At 47.3% G+C, this 16,552-nt stretch overlaps 1 protein-coding gene across 2 annotated transcripts in view; it reads left to right on the top strand.

Annotated features, from left to right (window-relative positions):
- The window catches only part of MID2 (midline 2), a 226,391-nt gene that overhangs the window by 150,857 nt on the left and 58,982 nt on the right, over positions 1–16,552 (top strand). Inside the window, exon 3 of one of the 2 annotated variants that reach the window (XM_056859197.1) lies at positions 14,745–14,840. The exons of the other annotated variant lie outside the window; for it this stretch is intronic. Coding sequence (XP_056715175.1) covers positions 14,745–14,840 — 96 coding nt within the window. The remainder of the gene's footprint in view (positions 1–14,744; positions 14,841–16,552) is intronic. 2 annotated transcript variants of the gene reach the window in all.

Below are 16,552 nucleotides of genomic sequence, written 5' to 3'. Positions count from 1 at the left end.
CCATCCTGGGTTCCTAACATGCTTTGTCTAAACCAGGGGTCGGCAAACTCATTAGTCAACTTGATATCATACTTAATAGTGATCTTATTTATCGATAAAAATTAAATTGTAAGCCCCTGCCATTTCCCCCTCCCCGTCCGGAGTCCTCGTCTGGAGGCCTGGTCTACCGCCATAAAAGCCTATTGGTAGACCTGGCCTCCGGCTGAGTCCCATTGGGAGGCCAGGTCTACCCATTGGCTTTCTTGGCAGTAGACCTGGCCTCCCGAGGCCCATAGAAGCCAATTGGTAGACCTGGCCTCTGAAGGGGGACTTTTCCCCCTCCTCGGAGTCCAGGTCTACCGCCAAGAAAGCCAGTGGGTAGACATGGCCTCTGAGGAGGGAAAAAAGTAAGTAAGGTATCCCCGTGCCCCGGGGCTTTCCCGCCACCCTCCACTTACCAGACAAGCCCCTGCTGGCTCCAAAGTGTGCCTCTTCCCTACAGGGACCCGCAGGCCCAGAAGATAACGGGGTAACGGAGTCGGCACCGCAGAAGACGGGGCGCCGCGGCCCAGCGCCGCTGCCGGGGATGCACCGCCAAAGGAAGCCCACCCCGCCCAACAGCTGATAGGCGGGTGGGCCAGGAACCACTGAGCCGCCCGCCCAGCAATCGCGCGGCTAGAGGGGAGGGGAGGCTTTAGCCTCCCAACCATTGAGGGCAAGGGAAAGGGGGACCCGGCCATTCAGTTCCTTGAACTGGAGACGCCGGGGGTTGAACCTGAGACCTTCTGCGTGCTCTACCACTGAGCAAGCGGTTGAGTTTAAAGCATCTTCTCCAGAGGCACAAGCAAGCGTCTCGCTGCAAACTATTCTCCCCCCCCCCACAAGAGCCAGAGAAAAGCACTTACTTGCCCCCATGGCCCACAGGTGGACTTTTCCAACACTGCCCCACCCGAAGCTACTGCCCCGGCGCGGGTCCCTTTCTTGTCCCTCCAGCCACTCCTTCGCCGGAGAGAAAGTGCGGTTGGGGCGGCCGCGGCAGCTTCCTCTCCGCGAGAGATGCGAGCCCGGCTGCAGGGAGGAAAAACAACTGCGCCTCGCTGGCGGCGGCGCCGCTCTCTGGCTGCCCCACGTGAGCCAATCATGGTCCCCTCCGGGGCTCTGGGGACCTGGCCAGCCCCCGGGCGGAGGGCAGGGCGCGACTCTGGAGCGTTCCGCGCCAGCCAGCCCTCTCGGCGCTCTGGCGGAGGAGTGCGGAGGGGAACGGCGCCGCCGTCGGAAGGGAGGCTGCCCGGGAGAGAGTGGGCTCGGGGCAGGGGGAGTCGCGAGCAGGCGCGAGAGCAGGGGCTCCGAACCAAGTTTGGAGAGCCGCACTCAACGGGCCAAAGAGCCGCATGCGGTTCGCGAGCTGCGGTTTGCCGACCCCTGGTCTAAACTTACAATTCAGCTTGTTTTTTTTTTACACACAGCTTACTTCATCCTGATGCAAAACTGTTTGTGGGAGGTCCGGGGCTCCCCCCCTTGGCCCCCCCGGCCTTCCCTTCCGTCACCCCTCGCAGGAGAGGGGCTTCCTCGGCCTCAGATTGCTCCTTTGGGGTTTCTGGGCTCTCTTCCCCTCTGGAGTCCGCCAGCGTTCTGAGCTTTCCCTTCAGCCCAGTCGCAGCCTCCTCATTGGCCTCCACCCGCCTCCTATTTAGGGGATCGCGTCTCGGCCAAACCCCGCCCCCGAGCCCATAAGTTCCTGCTCTTTCGGTCCGCCGCGGGAGAAGCCGTGTTCTCCGGCCAGCCCCGCCCTCTCCCAGCTCTGGCCCGACCGCCTCTCAGCTGTTCCCTGGGCGCACCCTGCTCCGGCGATTCTCCGTCTCGCCCATCGCCTCCTCTGCTGTCGCCCCGCCCCGCCTGCCTCTTACCGCCGGCTTCTCCGCCGGGCTGCCTTCCCGAGGGGACGGGAGAGGGACCCGGTAAGCCTGTGGCGCCTCCCCCGAGACTCCTCTCAACCCTGGCGCCGCCGAGCATCTCTCCGGCGCCCCTGGGCCCGCCGTCTTCCTCCCCGCAGGGGGGCCATGTACCCCCCTCCAAGCCCGCGACCCCTGCCTGAGGCTCTGTCGCGGGACACTGTTCATTTATATTTTCTAAGTGTGGTGATTATCTACGCAGCCCAACCCTTGCAGCATGATGCATTTGTGTCTCTCCATTACACTCACTTTTTGTTGCAAGCAATTATTAGTGTGAAGGCCCAGGGCCCGATGCAGGAAAGGAGTCACAAGAGTGATCTGAAGTCAAAGCAGGGTTACCTGTAGAGTTTGGTTTCAAGTAGTAAATGTAGTCCAAGAGACTAGTCAGAGTTCAATCTAGGGTCATGGGGCACACAGAGTTCAGAAACAGGTAGCAAAACATAATCCAAGAGAATAGTCAGCGTTCAGGTAGGGTCATAAGCACACAGAGCTCAGAAACCGGTATAGCCACAGTTAGCACAGGTTGATAGCACAAGTTGTTCCTACAGCAGTCTAGATGCAAGTATCTGTTTAAATAAGCCTAAGAGGAACCTACTGATGCTGGTTCCTCTGACTCAGCACTCTTTGCTGGAGGGAGCTCATTATCCTCACCACTGTCAGCTGACAGTGCTCTTCATAGTGCTTGTAACCTAGCACTCCTTCTACACTTGAATAGGAATGTTCTGCACCTTTGGCACCGCTGCTCCAGCGACTCTGGAGGGCTGCTGTTTGTCACAGGTGAGTTCCCTGTCCTGGTTGGTCGTAGGCATGGGGAGCATTCATCCGTCTGTGCCTGCTCTGCCAGCTGGGGTTCCTCCCTTACCCTGCTGCTTCACAGTCCCCTCCTTCCGAGGAGGCCTCCGCTTCAAGGTCTCCCTCTTCCGACGAGGCCTCAGCAGGCTGACTCAGGACAATTAGTCTTTCTGAGCAGATTTAGAAGGACTGAAAGCCTTCCCCTTTTAAAATGACGAGCCAAAGATTTATCCGAACCTCTTCTTTCTCCGCCCCAGGAGCAATTGGTCTCACTTCCTGGAGCATCCTGTGACCATGTCGCTGTATTTATTAGCGCCGCTTCATTCCTCCCAGAAATTCTGCCAGGGTAGCATAGCCAAGAGTCCCTTTGGGCCCCTTCTCAGCATTAGTTTCGGCACTTTAACCTCCATCGCTTTAGTCTCTGGCAGCTTATTAGCGTCGTTCCCTCCTGTCAGTCTCCTGTTCGGAACAGTGATGCAGGGCACGGTGGCTACGGTCTCCCCTTGCAACAGTTTGCTGTGATGTGCTAAATGTGTGCTTAACACTCAGCAGATGCTGTGCTCGACAGAACTCCTTACGGGGCTCCCAGGGCAGCTCTAAGGACTTCTAGATGTACTCTCAGGATTCACCCTTGGTGGGAAATGAGTACCGTTAGGAATGCTGGATGCATGGTGACAGTGATTAAGCATGGTGTAGTGATTAAGAGCGGCGGAATCTAATCTGGAGAACCGGGTTTAATTCCCCACTCCTCCACATGAAGCCTGCTGGGTGACCATGGGCCAGTCACAGTTCTCTCAGAACTTGCTCAGCCCCACCTACCTCACAAGGTGCTTGCTGTGGGGAGAGGAAGGGAATGTTGATTGTAAGCTGCTTTGAGACTCCTTATGGTAGAGAAAAGCGGTGTATAAAAATCTACTCTTTTTCTTCTGCTACTGATCTGTGGTTGAGATGGGCAGGACCACATTTCTTGGTTGTTGGCCGTATGTCCCAGATTGGCACAGAGCTGACCAGGAGGAGTATATATAGGATTCTCAGCCAATCAGAAGGCCATGATTGGAACCTATGAGAATCGGGGGTTACCTGCGATACCTGGTTAAGTTTGAACAGTTGAAAGTTTGCCAGGCTTTTCGGGTTCCTTGTGCGTGAGGCCTTTGCCTCAGGGATCCTAACTATAATCTCAGGAGAGGGGCCCCTGCCTGAACCTCGAAAGGAGGCATAAGGGAATGTCCTTGTTTGGGGCATTGTAGCCTTTTTGAAAAGCTGATTATAGTCTTAAGGTTTTGAATACATTTTTTCCTCCTCCCCTGCCCCTCCTCCCATAAAAATGAAGATGTTTTCACTGCTGTCATTCCTTAATGCTGAAAACCCCCGAGGCAGACTCCCGTGCTCTGCCCGAAATAATGAAATTTCAAAGACTGGTATTGGTCTCTCTTTATTTGCCTTTGGGGTATACTGGAACCATGCTTTTGGGCTTTTATCCACAATCAAGAGGAACCGGATCCTCTTTAAGCACTATAAGTTTATTCGAATTCACTGGATTTTTTTTTCTTTAAAGAAGCATCTGGAAATGCAGTGAGCATTAAAATAGTGAGTGTTTACAGTTGCGAGAATTCACATTGGAACCAGCCCCCAGTGTGAAACCGGCAAGTAACGGCTGTCTGTTTTGGAGTTCTGGTTAGGGATGGCCATATTAAATTAAAGGAGTTCCTGTACCCTTTCGTATAGTTGCCTTAGAAGAGGGAATTTCAGTAGATTCAGCTTTTATAATCCTTGCAGCATTGTGACAGAACATGTACATAGGGGAAGCACTAGGCTCAGTGGTAGAGCATCTGCTTGGCATTCAGAAGGGCCCAGGTTCAATCCCTGGCATCTCCGGTTAAACAATCTAGCAGTAGGTGATGTGAAAGACCTCTGCCTGAAACCATGGAGAGCTGCTGCCAGTCTGAGTAGATAATACTGACCTTCATGGATCGATGGTCTGATTCAGTATAAGGCAGCTTAATGTGTGTGCCTTACACCACTGATCTGCCTGGCTCAGGATTTCCTACTCTGACTGGCAGCGGCCCTCTAGGGTCTCGGGCAGAGAACGATCTTTCCAAACATCTGCTACCTGAGATCGTTTTAACTGGAGATGCTCAGTGTTGAACCCAGATGCTGGTCGTGCAAAATGTGTGCTTTATCTCTGAGCAACAGCCACTCCCCACGTCTGGATCTGATCACCTGGTGGCAATTCCGTTTTCAGCCTAGGGAAGAGGTGAGCTCCCCCCACACATGCACACTTTCTAGCAGTCTTCAAGCAGTGGCTGGACGAAAACTTGTTAAGGACGCTTTAGGTTGATCCTGCATTGAGTGTGTGTGTGGGGTGGGGGTGGGGTAGATAGCCTGTACGGCCCCTTCCAACTCTATGATTCTATGATAAAGGACCCATTTGACTTGTATCTGGCTTGTTCTCTGCAGGGAGGACCAAGGCAGCAACTGCACCAAGACTTGGATTTTCCCTTCTCAGACCCTCTGAATGACGAGAAGGCCCAACTGCTTTTCCCTTCGATGGCGGTTGGCTCTAGAGTGAATTGGTGTTCAACATAAATCAGGCTGCTTTCCAGATAGAAACATGTATTTCATTCAGGAAGCAGAAGACGCTCCTAGTACAGCCGTCTTGCAAATGTTTTGTTTTTGGTGTCTTGCTTCTTGGAGAATTCTCCCCACTAATTTTCCTCCATTAGCCCGCATTAGAACATTAAAGAAAGATCTGTTCCAAACCCAAGCTTGGAACTTCTAAACCGCCAAGCCCGTGATGAGAGAGATAATTAGCAAGTGAAATGTTCGGTGTTTTTAGTCAAATTATGCTCTTAATAGCAGCGAGCTGTAAGAAAACATGATGGCAAAGAACTGTAACCAGCTGGCTTTTGATGATCAATATTTGGTTTGTTTTTAGAACAGCAGCTTCAGTTTAATGAAAACAGCAAACATATTTTGTGTGTCCTTCCATTAAAGCGTCACCAGCCTTTGGCTATTGAATCTCACCAGGGTATGGGTGATATTTGATTTTTTTAAAAAAGCTGGTGCAAATACACTGTTGCCTTACTAAATAGTGCGGTCTTTTCTCACCCCCCGCAGTGCTGTGATCTTACATAGATGCAGCAGACTGCAATGATGCCTGTGGGCATTGCCATGAATCTAATGCCAGTTTGGGGGTCAGATGCTTTCAGGTTGCCTGGCTTTGGCAAGATGCAGGAGGCAGGATTAATCTGCCTTGCTAATTAAACCTTACTTTTTAATATTGTAATCCTCTATACCTGCTGTTTGGGCATTCCCTAAACATCAGGGGCTTTAGAGCTGCTTTGGCATCAAGAAGGATAATCTTTCACCACAACTGCAGAGCAGGGAATGGCTTATCCTAAAGGAGGGGTGTATGCACATGTGTAACGCTGACTCACACAGAGCTGCGGAGCGAGGAACACTCGCCCCTTGCCTCAGATGACCTCCCTGATGCAGTAAAAAAAAAGGTAAATCACTAACAACGCAAATATTTTTGATGTAATGGTATATTGAACTGTGGGATGGACCACTGCTGAATAGCAGGGCATCTGCTATGTTTTCACAAGGTCCCACATTCAGCCCCTGGCAAATACAGTTTTAAAGGCTGTTTGGTAGCAGGGGTAGGAAAGGACCCCTGATTGAGACCTGGAGAGCCACAGCCCAAGTAGACAGTATTTGCCTAGATGGGCCAGTGCTCTGACTCCATATAAGAGAGCTTCCTGTATCCTTATGAGCGTAGAGTCTGTACAGCATCCCTGCCGGAGGGGCTTTGAAATTAAAGACCTGTTCGTTGTATGTTACCTTCTGTAGTTAGGTGTGTGAAGGGAGGGGAGGACCTTGTTTTATGAAGTTTTGCTGGAAGATGTGAGTTCCTGTTCCATGCCAGACTTGAGTGAAAGCTCCACAGGGGATCCTCCTTCGCCTCTGGACTTGAAAGATTAATGAGAGATCATTTTCATGACACGTCACCCAACAGATTGCGAGCAGTTTGTTATAAAACATTTTTTTCTCGGAGTGGAATTGCATATTTTTTTAATGGAAATACTGTGTCACTTTAATAATTGATGGCCAGAAATATACGTCCACTGTGTGTCCGTAGATATCTAAATTGTTTCAAATGGAGTTTTTTCCGTGCCTCTCCTCACTGGGTCGGGTTGCATTTTTGCTTATAAATGTTGCATAAAGGAGTGCTGTGGCTGAGATGGCAGAAGACAAACAGTTAGCATAATAAGGCAGCTGGCAGAAACAGGCTTGCGAAACCGCCGTTCTTCACCTGGAGGGAATTGTTCCAGCCTAGCAGTTATTAGCCACAAACGAGTTCCGTGCTCTTTTTGATACCTTGCGACAATTATGAACCTTTGCTTTAAAAAAAATCATAGACAGAAGAGGAAAAAGGAAAAAAATAGAAACCATATCACATCAATTACAATTATATCAAAAGAAAAAGAGAAGATAAAATGTACATATAATATAATAAATTATTATAGCAACAATGATGAGCAGTAAATAGTGGTATAATAATGAGCGTTAAAAGGTGATTATCATCATAATAAATCTGAGCATAAATCATAAGATACCCTATACAATACTTGGTAAATATGATAATACTGTTAGACAATATTATAAGATCAATAGGGTTAAAAAAGAATAGATAAAAAACTTACTGTGGTGATTACTATTATAAATCTAAATATAAATTTCTAAAAATACTTCCTGAATATTAAAAAATAAGTTCACATATTATTATCATTTATCCATGATATATTTAAATGTTTCCCCCCTTTTAACACCTTTTCATACACTATAACAAAATGATTATTAATAATTCATATATATAATTTCAGCATCCTCCTTCTCTTCCCACTTTGTTGCCAATGTAACTCTGGCCACCATTATCATATATCTAAACAATTCTTCCAAAGTTTTCGGAATATTTTTGGTAGAATTCTCTTGGCTTTCTTAGCCATTTTTTTTTAATTTTCTGGATTTCAGCATGTATTTCTTCCCATTTTTTTGGGTCTTTTTTGCACGTTCACCACATATGATAAAGGGTGCTGTCCATCTCTTTACATTTCCATCATTTCCCTTTATAGTTCTTGTCCATCTTCTCAATATCCTTTGGGGCAGTAGACCACTGATAAAACATCTTATATCAATTTTCTCTTAATTTTTGACTAGCTATAAGTTTTATATCTTTCGCCCATAATTATGAATCTTTCCTTGAGGAGCCAGTGTTTCGTACTGTGCCTAGGTGTTGGCTCTTCATTTTGCTCTGTCAAGTGGACATCCTGTGTCTGCTAGGATACCCACTGGGCTCAAAGAGCAAAGGGGCTTCAAAAATTATACACAGAAGGAAGAGAAAGGGGCAGAGGCTCATACTTAAGGGAGGGTTCTGTAGGGGGAGATAGAGCCTCTCACCTACCACAAATTACGTCTTCACGTTGAGTATTGCATATGTGGGGGTAGGGTTAGAGTTGCCAGGTGACTGTTAATAGTGGGAAATTGCCTAACCATTAGCAGGCCTGCCTGCCGCTCCTCAACAGGACGGCAGGGGAAGCAGGCCAGCTGAAGCGGGGGGGGGGGGGCGATCTGCCTGCATGGCGGGATGCAGGGAAAGAATGTCCCTTTCGCATTTGCCCCAGAAGTAACTAGGAGCATCATAGCACATTCCTCCAAAAACTGTGTTTTCAATCGAGGTTTTTTGAGCGACGTGGCAGAGTGTCTCTGTCACTAAACCTGGAAGGGATGTTTTTGCGTGTGCATATCTTCTCCCACACACACACCAAAGCTCCCGCTGGTGGCAAAGGGGGACCTGGCAACCCTAGGTAGGGTGCAGCTTAATGTGTTTTGTTTCTGTGCCCAAGCTGTCGTTAATAATTCCCAAGATTCATAATTAAAGTACAGACTGGGGAGACTGGGGCAAATATTGAGCGGTCTCTAGGGTTACCAGCTCCAGGTTGGGAAGTACCTGGAGATTTTGGGGGCGGAGCCTGAGGAGGGTGGGGTTTGGGGAGGGGACTTCAATGCCATAGAGTCCAATTGCCAAAGCGGCCATTTTCTCCAGGGGAACTGATCTCTATTGGCTGGAGCTCAGTTGTAATAGCAGGAGATCTCCAGCTAGTGCCTGAAGGCTGGCCACCCTAGTGGCCTTGTAGTGCAGGCTGCTGTTTTTTTCCTTAGCTGTTGGTCTGAATCTACCCTTAGTAAAGAGCTTTGAGGCTGGTCCTCACTGCTGACTCCAGCTCTGGAAAGTGCAGCGGGTAAAGGTCCGGCTCCCATAATACACTGCTCTTGCTTTCTCCATGTCATCAGCTCGCATTTGGCACCTCAGTCGCTGGCCTGAATCCACCTTTTCTTTGGTATGCGAGAGCTGCCCCTTAATGATGTGACAATAGCATCGTCTCCTGACAGTGCTGTCGGGAAAGGCTGAGCTCCCGAAACTCACTGCGTTTGCTTTTTCCACATCCCCGGCTTGCATTAACAGTGACCTGCAGTGAGAAGTCAAGTGTCAGCTCGCTTCTGCTGCTTGCAACATTTAAAGAATGCTGAAATGCTGTTGTTTTTTTCTAGAACAGTTTGCATCACAGAGAGCCCGGGTCCAGTCTTTTCTTATCTTTGCTGACAGCAGATTTCTTGGTCCTTTCTGTAGCTCCTGCAATATCCCTGGAGTAGGCAGGGGAAGGAGTTTCGCAGAACAAGACAAAGCTGCGAGAGAACCTATGCAGAGATTGGGGATTAGGTGTACTCCTCAACCCTTGCCTTCAGGCTTCCGGGATCGCTTTCATCCTTCTTGTTCCTGTTCTGGAAAATCCAGAAATATTGGCGGAAGGCGGGTACTCCTCCCAATTTGTAGATTTTAAAAAGAATACCTGTTATAAAATGAAACCAAAGAGAGGCAGGAAAGGTATGATGCCTATATAGGATTAAGTAGGATTTTCCCCACTTCACTGAACTCTAAGGTTGTGATTACTGCTTGGCCAAAAAGGATTTTGGCATGGTCTTTTTTGCCGTCAGGTGTGTGTGTACCGGTATGTGTGTCCTGCAGTCACCATGCTCCTTTCTGTTGCCTAGTCAATGGAAAATTTGTACCTGGTTGCACAAATCATAGGGCCCAATTTCTCATGGCAATCAGGAATCGTGCTGCAATGGAACTGCCAGATCTTCATCTAGAGCTTGGAGCTGCACCGGCCATGAATATGAGGGATTGGGGAGAACAGTTTTCTCCCAGAATGGAACCAGGCAGCTGAGATAGCATCGCTTCAGATCTCATGGCAGTGTTGTGCTCCCCCCATTCTCATAGAGTCCAATGAGAGCAATGAGGGCAGGAGGTTGGTTTGATTACAGCTTGCTTTATTGGCCAAGAAGTCATAACTGGGTGAGTCAGGATCCACACAAACAGCTCTGCGATCCTGTCACACTGAGGCAGGGCAAATGCAAGAGGTTTTATAGATGTTTGACATTCCAATACAACAATGATACATTTTCTTAACATCCGATTTTAGCTTGTCAGTGCAACGTCATTAGTTTCTTCAGCGTGTGCGCGAGCCTTGCTACATTAATGAATGGAGCCTATTTTATTGAGCAGTTCAGAGTGTTCTCTTGCAGGGCGAAGCGAAAGTATCAAAAAAGAGGAATAGGCGGGGAGGGAGGCTGTCGGAGCATTCCCTTATGCGAGGGGAAAGTTTCCAGCCTATGGAATGTGTGTGTGCGCATACGTCCTTGGTGCTAAAGGAAAGGGGGGCCACTGGGAAGCGGCTTCTGTGGTTTTGCTTGTAAGCAGCTTATGCGTGAAGCTTGCGTGTGTGCCTGAATGTGATGCAGGTATGATTATTCAGGCGCAACAGCAGGAACCCAGATATTTCCTTGGGATCTTTTTGGTACACTTCAGTGTGCGTGCGCACATGCATGTTGGCACAGTCAGCTGCCTGTGGCTTCTGGAATCTAGATGCCAGAAGAGAAGGAAGGATGTGTCAGTGAATGAAGGAGAACAAGAATGCTCGCTCCTGTACATGGTATGGAAGCCCCTTGATCAGATCCTGTTCCTTTATAGAGGCTTCACACAGGGGTAATCTGCTTTTACCTTTATGGGATTCTGCGATTAAATCTGTAATGAATCCTGGCTTTGGGCAGATGGCAATAATATTGCTTAATAGTATTCATTGTTCAAAGGTTTCATTCACATAATCTTGTTGCAATCCTTACAATACTACTCTAAGGCAGGCCTCAATTATTATCTCTGTACTCCACATGAGGGACTAGGAGTTCTGTGTAGTGCAAAACTGTGCAGGTGGGCTGGTTTGTGTGTGTGTGTTTTGCCATCAAGTCACAGCTGACTTATGGCGACCCTATAGAGTTTTCAAGGCAAGAGACATTCAGAGGTGGTTTGCCGTTGCCTGCCTTCGTGTCACACCCCTGGTATTCCTTAGATCAGGGTTTCTTAAATTTTTTCCACTTGCAACCCCTTTTTGCCCAAGAAATTGTTACACGACCCCGGGTATATAGGTGTTTAAAATGGGTATACAAATCAAACATTTACTGATAATAAATCATAAAGAAATTTATTTTAAAACAATTCTTTGGTGTACATATAATTTTACTATTTATTAAAGACAAAAGTAAATGTGCATATTAATTTGCACACTGTTGCCAAATTTTTCACGACCCCCACATTCAGTTACACGGCCCCATATGGGGTCGCAACCCACAGTTTAAGAAGCTCTGTGTTAGAGGTATCCCATCCAAATACTTGCCAGGGTCAAGGCTGAGAGTGTGTGACTGGCCTAAGGTCACACAGCAAGTTTCCATGACAGAGTGGGGATTTGAACTGGGGTTTCTCAGATCCTAGTCCTACACCTTAACCATTACACCATGCTGGCTCTCTATGCTGGTTTAAGCCAGGTGAAAGCAATGTGTTTAGGCTGAAGAAACCCTGCCTAGGTTTGCTCTGTTGGCTACTTAGTGAGTCCATGCAAGAGGCAAGTTTCTATCTGGGGACCTTCTGGGTCACAACTCGTTCTTTTGGGCCAAATTAACACAAGCCAGTAGACGCACTTTTTGGCCTTTCTCTTGCTGTCTGTGGGTTAGATCCAGAATAAATGGTCGATTTCTACCAATTTCCCTCTTCCTGCTACAGCTCCTCCCCATGTTGTTCCTTAGGGTCCCCTGTCCCCCAGGAGCCACATTTTGTGGCAATCGGTGGGAGGAGAGAGGCAGGAAAGTTCCATTCTGCCACTGGAAAAATTTAATTGGGATACTGTATGTGAATGTGAAAAGCAGAAAGGCAGAAAGACTGCATGTTTCCAACATGTGAGACCCCAGCAGTTTTAAATGCACTTGTACCAACTTTCTGAACTGACTGATTGGTAGTTCTGAAACCTTGATTTGTCATGTCAGTCTTCTGACAAGTTTACAATGTGTGTGTGATTTTGGTCTGTAACTACACTTCAGCTCATTCTTGCCCCTTTCAGATCCACTTGAAATAGTCATTACTTCTATGGGGGGGCGTTGCTGGCGTGTTCCATTGGCTATCCAGCCTTGTTTTTATGGTCTGCCAGTACATCGGTGGAGTCCTCTCAGCCAGGGGACCCTAATTGTGCAGAGTCAGTGTGAAAACGTGTGTGTGTGGAGGGGCTGGTTTTCCTTTGGTTTAAATATCTGTATGGGGCAAATCATGAGAATAGCAGACCAAATTTGTGAGCAGATGAGTCCAGAATTTGGAGGTACTTGAGGTTTTGGATTTTGTGGGGTCACAACAATTAATGCTAGATTTCAAAACATGTTTTATCTTATTGCAAATATGTCTGTAAATAAAAAGTTGTTTGAAACAATTCTTTGGAGATGTATAAAAAGAGGCAATATTGAGGACCATCTGGTGGTGTTTTCCCCATTTTTATTTTCCTTTGTTTTCTCTCCTCACTCCTGCCTTTCTGCTGATATGATTTTCTCTTTTGTTATGTGTAGGGAGATATTAATGGGAATCTTTCATACATTCAACTAGCATTTGCATGATGGAGGAAAATGTAGGGGGGGTGACCCTTAATGAAATCCACAGCCTCCCACCCACTGGTTCTTTGCCAACTTGGTCTCCCTGTAGCTTCTTAAAACCTGTGGCTGTTAGACCATTACGGACAGTAGAGGGTCAAGCCCCCTCTGGCTTCCTTAATTAGTAGGGTTGCCAGGTCCCTCTTTGCCACCAGTGGGAGGTTTTGGGGGCAGAGCCTGAGGAGGGTGGGGTTTGGGGAGGGACTTCAGTGCCATAGAGTCCAATTGCCAAAGCCGCTATTTTCTCCAGGGGAACTGATCTCTATCAGCTGGAGATCAGTTGTAATAGCAGGAGATCTCCAGCTAGTACCTGAAGGTTGGCAACCCTAGTAATTAGAGCTCTGCTTTCAACAAGGTCTAGGGTTGCCAGCTCTGGGTTGGAAAATTGGGGGTGGAACCTGGGGAGGGGGAGGGTTGGGAAGGAGAGGGGCCTAGGTGTGGTGTAGAGTCCACCATCCAAAACAGCCATTTCCCCCAAGGGAACTGATCTCTAGTCTGAAAATCAGTTGTAAATCCAAGAGATCTCCCAGCCCTACCTGGAAGCTGGCAACAATAACAAGGTCTGAAATCGGTGATAGTGAGGTATTTTTGTGGAAGATTGAAACCGCAAAGACAGTTTCAAAGGGAAGGGATGGAGAACATGGATATGGTAAACTGTTTCTATCTACTTTTTATTGATTGACATGTTTGTATTAAAACTTGAATAATATTACAGTGTTTTTAAAATAAAGAAGCTAACTGGTACATTGTGACGCGAAGTTTCACAGGTGCTAGTTAGTGTCATTAGATTACTGTATGAGCGGCGAATGAAAGTTCAGTACAAGATAAACGAAGTCAACAAGGTGAAAACCAAAGGCATGGGTTGCTTTGGCCCAGAATATATTTATTTTCTTTTTATCGCAGAGTACAATAAATCTTTGGCTGGAGATACCGGAGATGCAAAAACCACATCCTGGTAGCTGGAGGGCAAACAGGAATAAAATGAATAATCTGAATATTTACCAGTGCAACAGAGCATGAATGCTAAGCAAGTTCTGCAGCAGCAAATAGGGGATGATTTTTGTTGTATTTGTTGTCCCTGTTGTTTAATATAAACATTAAACCCATTCGTTCTCTTGAGCAGAGATTGTCCTGTTTTCCCAACATATGCTGATAAAAAGCATTGCTAGTTATAGCAACTGCTTCACACCAGCAGGGGAAAATTAACTGGTTAATGAACCTGGAATAAAAAATGTGATTTAGCTTCCTCCATCCCCATGGTTTCTCCCCTTGCCTGGCCGCCTGTATCCCAGGCACCAAATCTTCACTATCTACCCTTGTCTTGTCATTCTGAACATAGTTCACGGTCCTCCCTAATCTTAGGTGTGACGTTTTTACTAGCCCATCTTTCTCGTCGGTCCTTCAGTTCCGCATAAACTTATTTTACCCAGGTAGTGTTCTGTCTCAGACTCGTAGACTCCTGATTCAAGCCCTAGAATCTCTCATAGCCTGCACACAAGGTTCGCTTCATAATGGACCATGCCTGATCTCATCAGATCTCAGAAGCTAAGCAGGGCCGACCCGGGCAAGTATTTGGATGGGCGACCTCCAAGGAATACCAGGGTGTGACACGAAGGCCGGCAATGGCAAACCACCTCTGAATGCCTCTTGCCATGAATACCCCACCGGGGTCGCTATAAGTCAGATGTGACTTGATGGCAAAAGAAGAGAATGAGTTAGGGGCAGGTCTGTGTTTTTCTCTTGTCTGTTCTGCAGAATGGGGACAACCCCTTTCACTTTGTTGAGTCCAGCTGTAGAACGTTAAGGCCTGTGTGGTGGTGCTGACTTTGATACTCTGCATTGGAGTCACTGGGAACGTTTGGTTAGTTGATCTGCTTTCTGTGACTCATTGATGTTTATTTTTTATTTTTTTTTGTCTCCCCTCTCCTTTCCTGCTGGCAGCAAACACTGGAGATGAACCTCACCAACCTGGTTAAGCGCAATAGTGAACTAGAAAACCAGATGGCCAAATTGATACAGATCTGCCAGCAAGTGGAGGTAAGTGTACCGGTTGTGATCCATCATTTGGTGGGTGAGGGTATGTTTGTGTGCGTCAGGGATGGGGAGGGGGAGCAGTTGCTACATGTGGGATGGAAGCAGAAGGAAATGCCATTGGGGGCCAATTGCTAAATACCTTGCCATGTGTCACAAGAGCATGAAACAGCATCCTTCCAAGAGAAAGCTCATTGACAGGAGATCTGTGTATTCAGATAAACCACCTGTTAAAGCATTCAGGAGTTTTATCATTTCAGACTACCGCACGGGACTGAGCATTACAGCTCTATAACAATTCCTCATGTTTTGAAAGCTAGCATATGAGGGAGTGGGACCTTCCCTGAGCAGGAGGTCTCAGAGGAGCATTCACACCCAATTATTTTTCTGCCTGTGCTCTGAAGTAGTAATCTCAAGAATAATACTTTGCACATTATTAATTTTGTAGGATTCTTAGGTTGGGTTGCCACCATGAAAGTAAATCCTCTTTTCTGTGCTGTACTTTATGATGGTATTGCTGCCTGCTGTTTTGATGTGGATTTTGTATTTTGTTGCCACGTTTGCATGCCACTCTGAGAGCCTGATTTTGTGTTGAATGGTGGGATACAGATTTTACAAGAAACCTATCGCATTTTTATTTTCCCCCACCACTGCAGGAGCTCAGGGTGGCACACGTGGTTTACTCTGCCTTCATTTTATTCTCACAACAACCCTGTGAGACTGGTTATGCTGAGAGAGAGCGGGACTGGCTCAAGGAGCAGGGGTTTGAACCCTGGGACTCTTCAGCCACAGGCAGACACTCTAACCGTTACACTATACTGGTTTCACTTGTCTGGCCCCATCTACTTTCACCCTAGCCTCCCCACCCTTCACCACTCCCTTGTCTCTTAACCATCCGTGGCCTGAATCTATGTATTGTTGGATGTTGCACTGTAGCAGTCATTTGCAGCTGGATTAACTTGTCCACACATGATAATCCAGTGGCAAATAGTTCTCCCTCCCTCCCTTTCTTCGCCCTGTTGGGATTCCTTCCATCTTTTGCAAAGTTACTTCTTCCATCTTCCCCAAACAGCATATTTTCACTTTGGGGTCCCGAGAGGAAAAGGTAAGAATTGTCACCAGGTCATAAACCAGATTTTTTGAGGAGCAGCATCTTCTGCTGGTAGGGGATTTGGGGTGGGGGTGGGGATTGCACAAATGATAGGAAAGAAAAACCAGAGGAAATTAGCAGTTCACCTTTAAACCCATTGAGAAAAAATGTCCTTCTCTGGCCAGGCAGCCTTCTTTGTTTGGTTGATACCAATCAGGCATCTTTTGTTTGGCTTTCTGAGGGAGCATTCTCTTCTCCACCCATCCTCCCCAACCCTCTTATTACAACCCAGTAAAAACCAGATGCCACCAGATTAATGCTTCCCCCTGGCTATTAAACGACCAGAGCCGTGACTTCATCAACAATGCGCTCTCACCCAGCACATCTCAAGGCAAGAAGGAACTTAATGCCTTCTTCTTTCCAAAGGCAGAACAATTAATAGTGAATTAGCTGGCTGCTTTGTTTACCGAGCCATGCAGGGGGAGAAGCCATAGCAATTAGTTTCTTCTTAATGGGCTATTGATTTTCAGTTACTAAATTAAGAAGCGGTTCCTTGAACAAGGCAAGGTTTTTTTAGATATAATAGGAATAAAGATACTGATCTATGGCAGCAGAATCTAATTTGATA

Source organism: Euleptes europaea, chromosome 13 (assembly GCF_029931775.1).
Source record: "Euleptes europaea isolate rEulEur1 chromosome 13, rEulEur1.hap1, whole genome shotgun sequence".
Lineage (NCBI taxonomy): Eukaryota > Metazoa > Chordata > Lepidosauria > Squamata > Sphaerodactylidae > Euleptes > Euleptes europaea.
The sequence above is the reverse complement of the archived record's forward strand: the minus strand, read 5'-3'. Positions and strand labels throughout refer to the sequence as shown.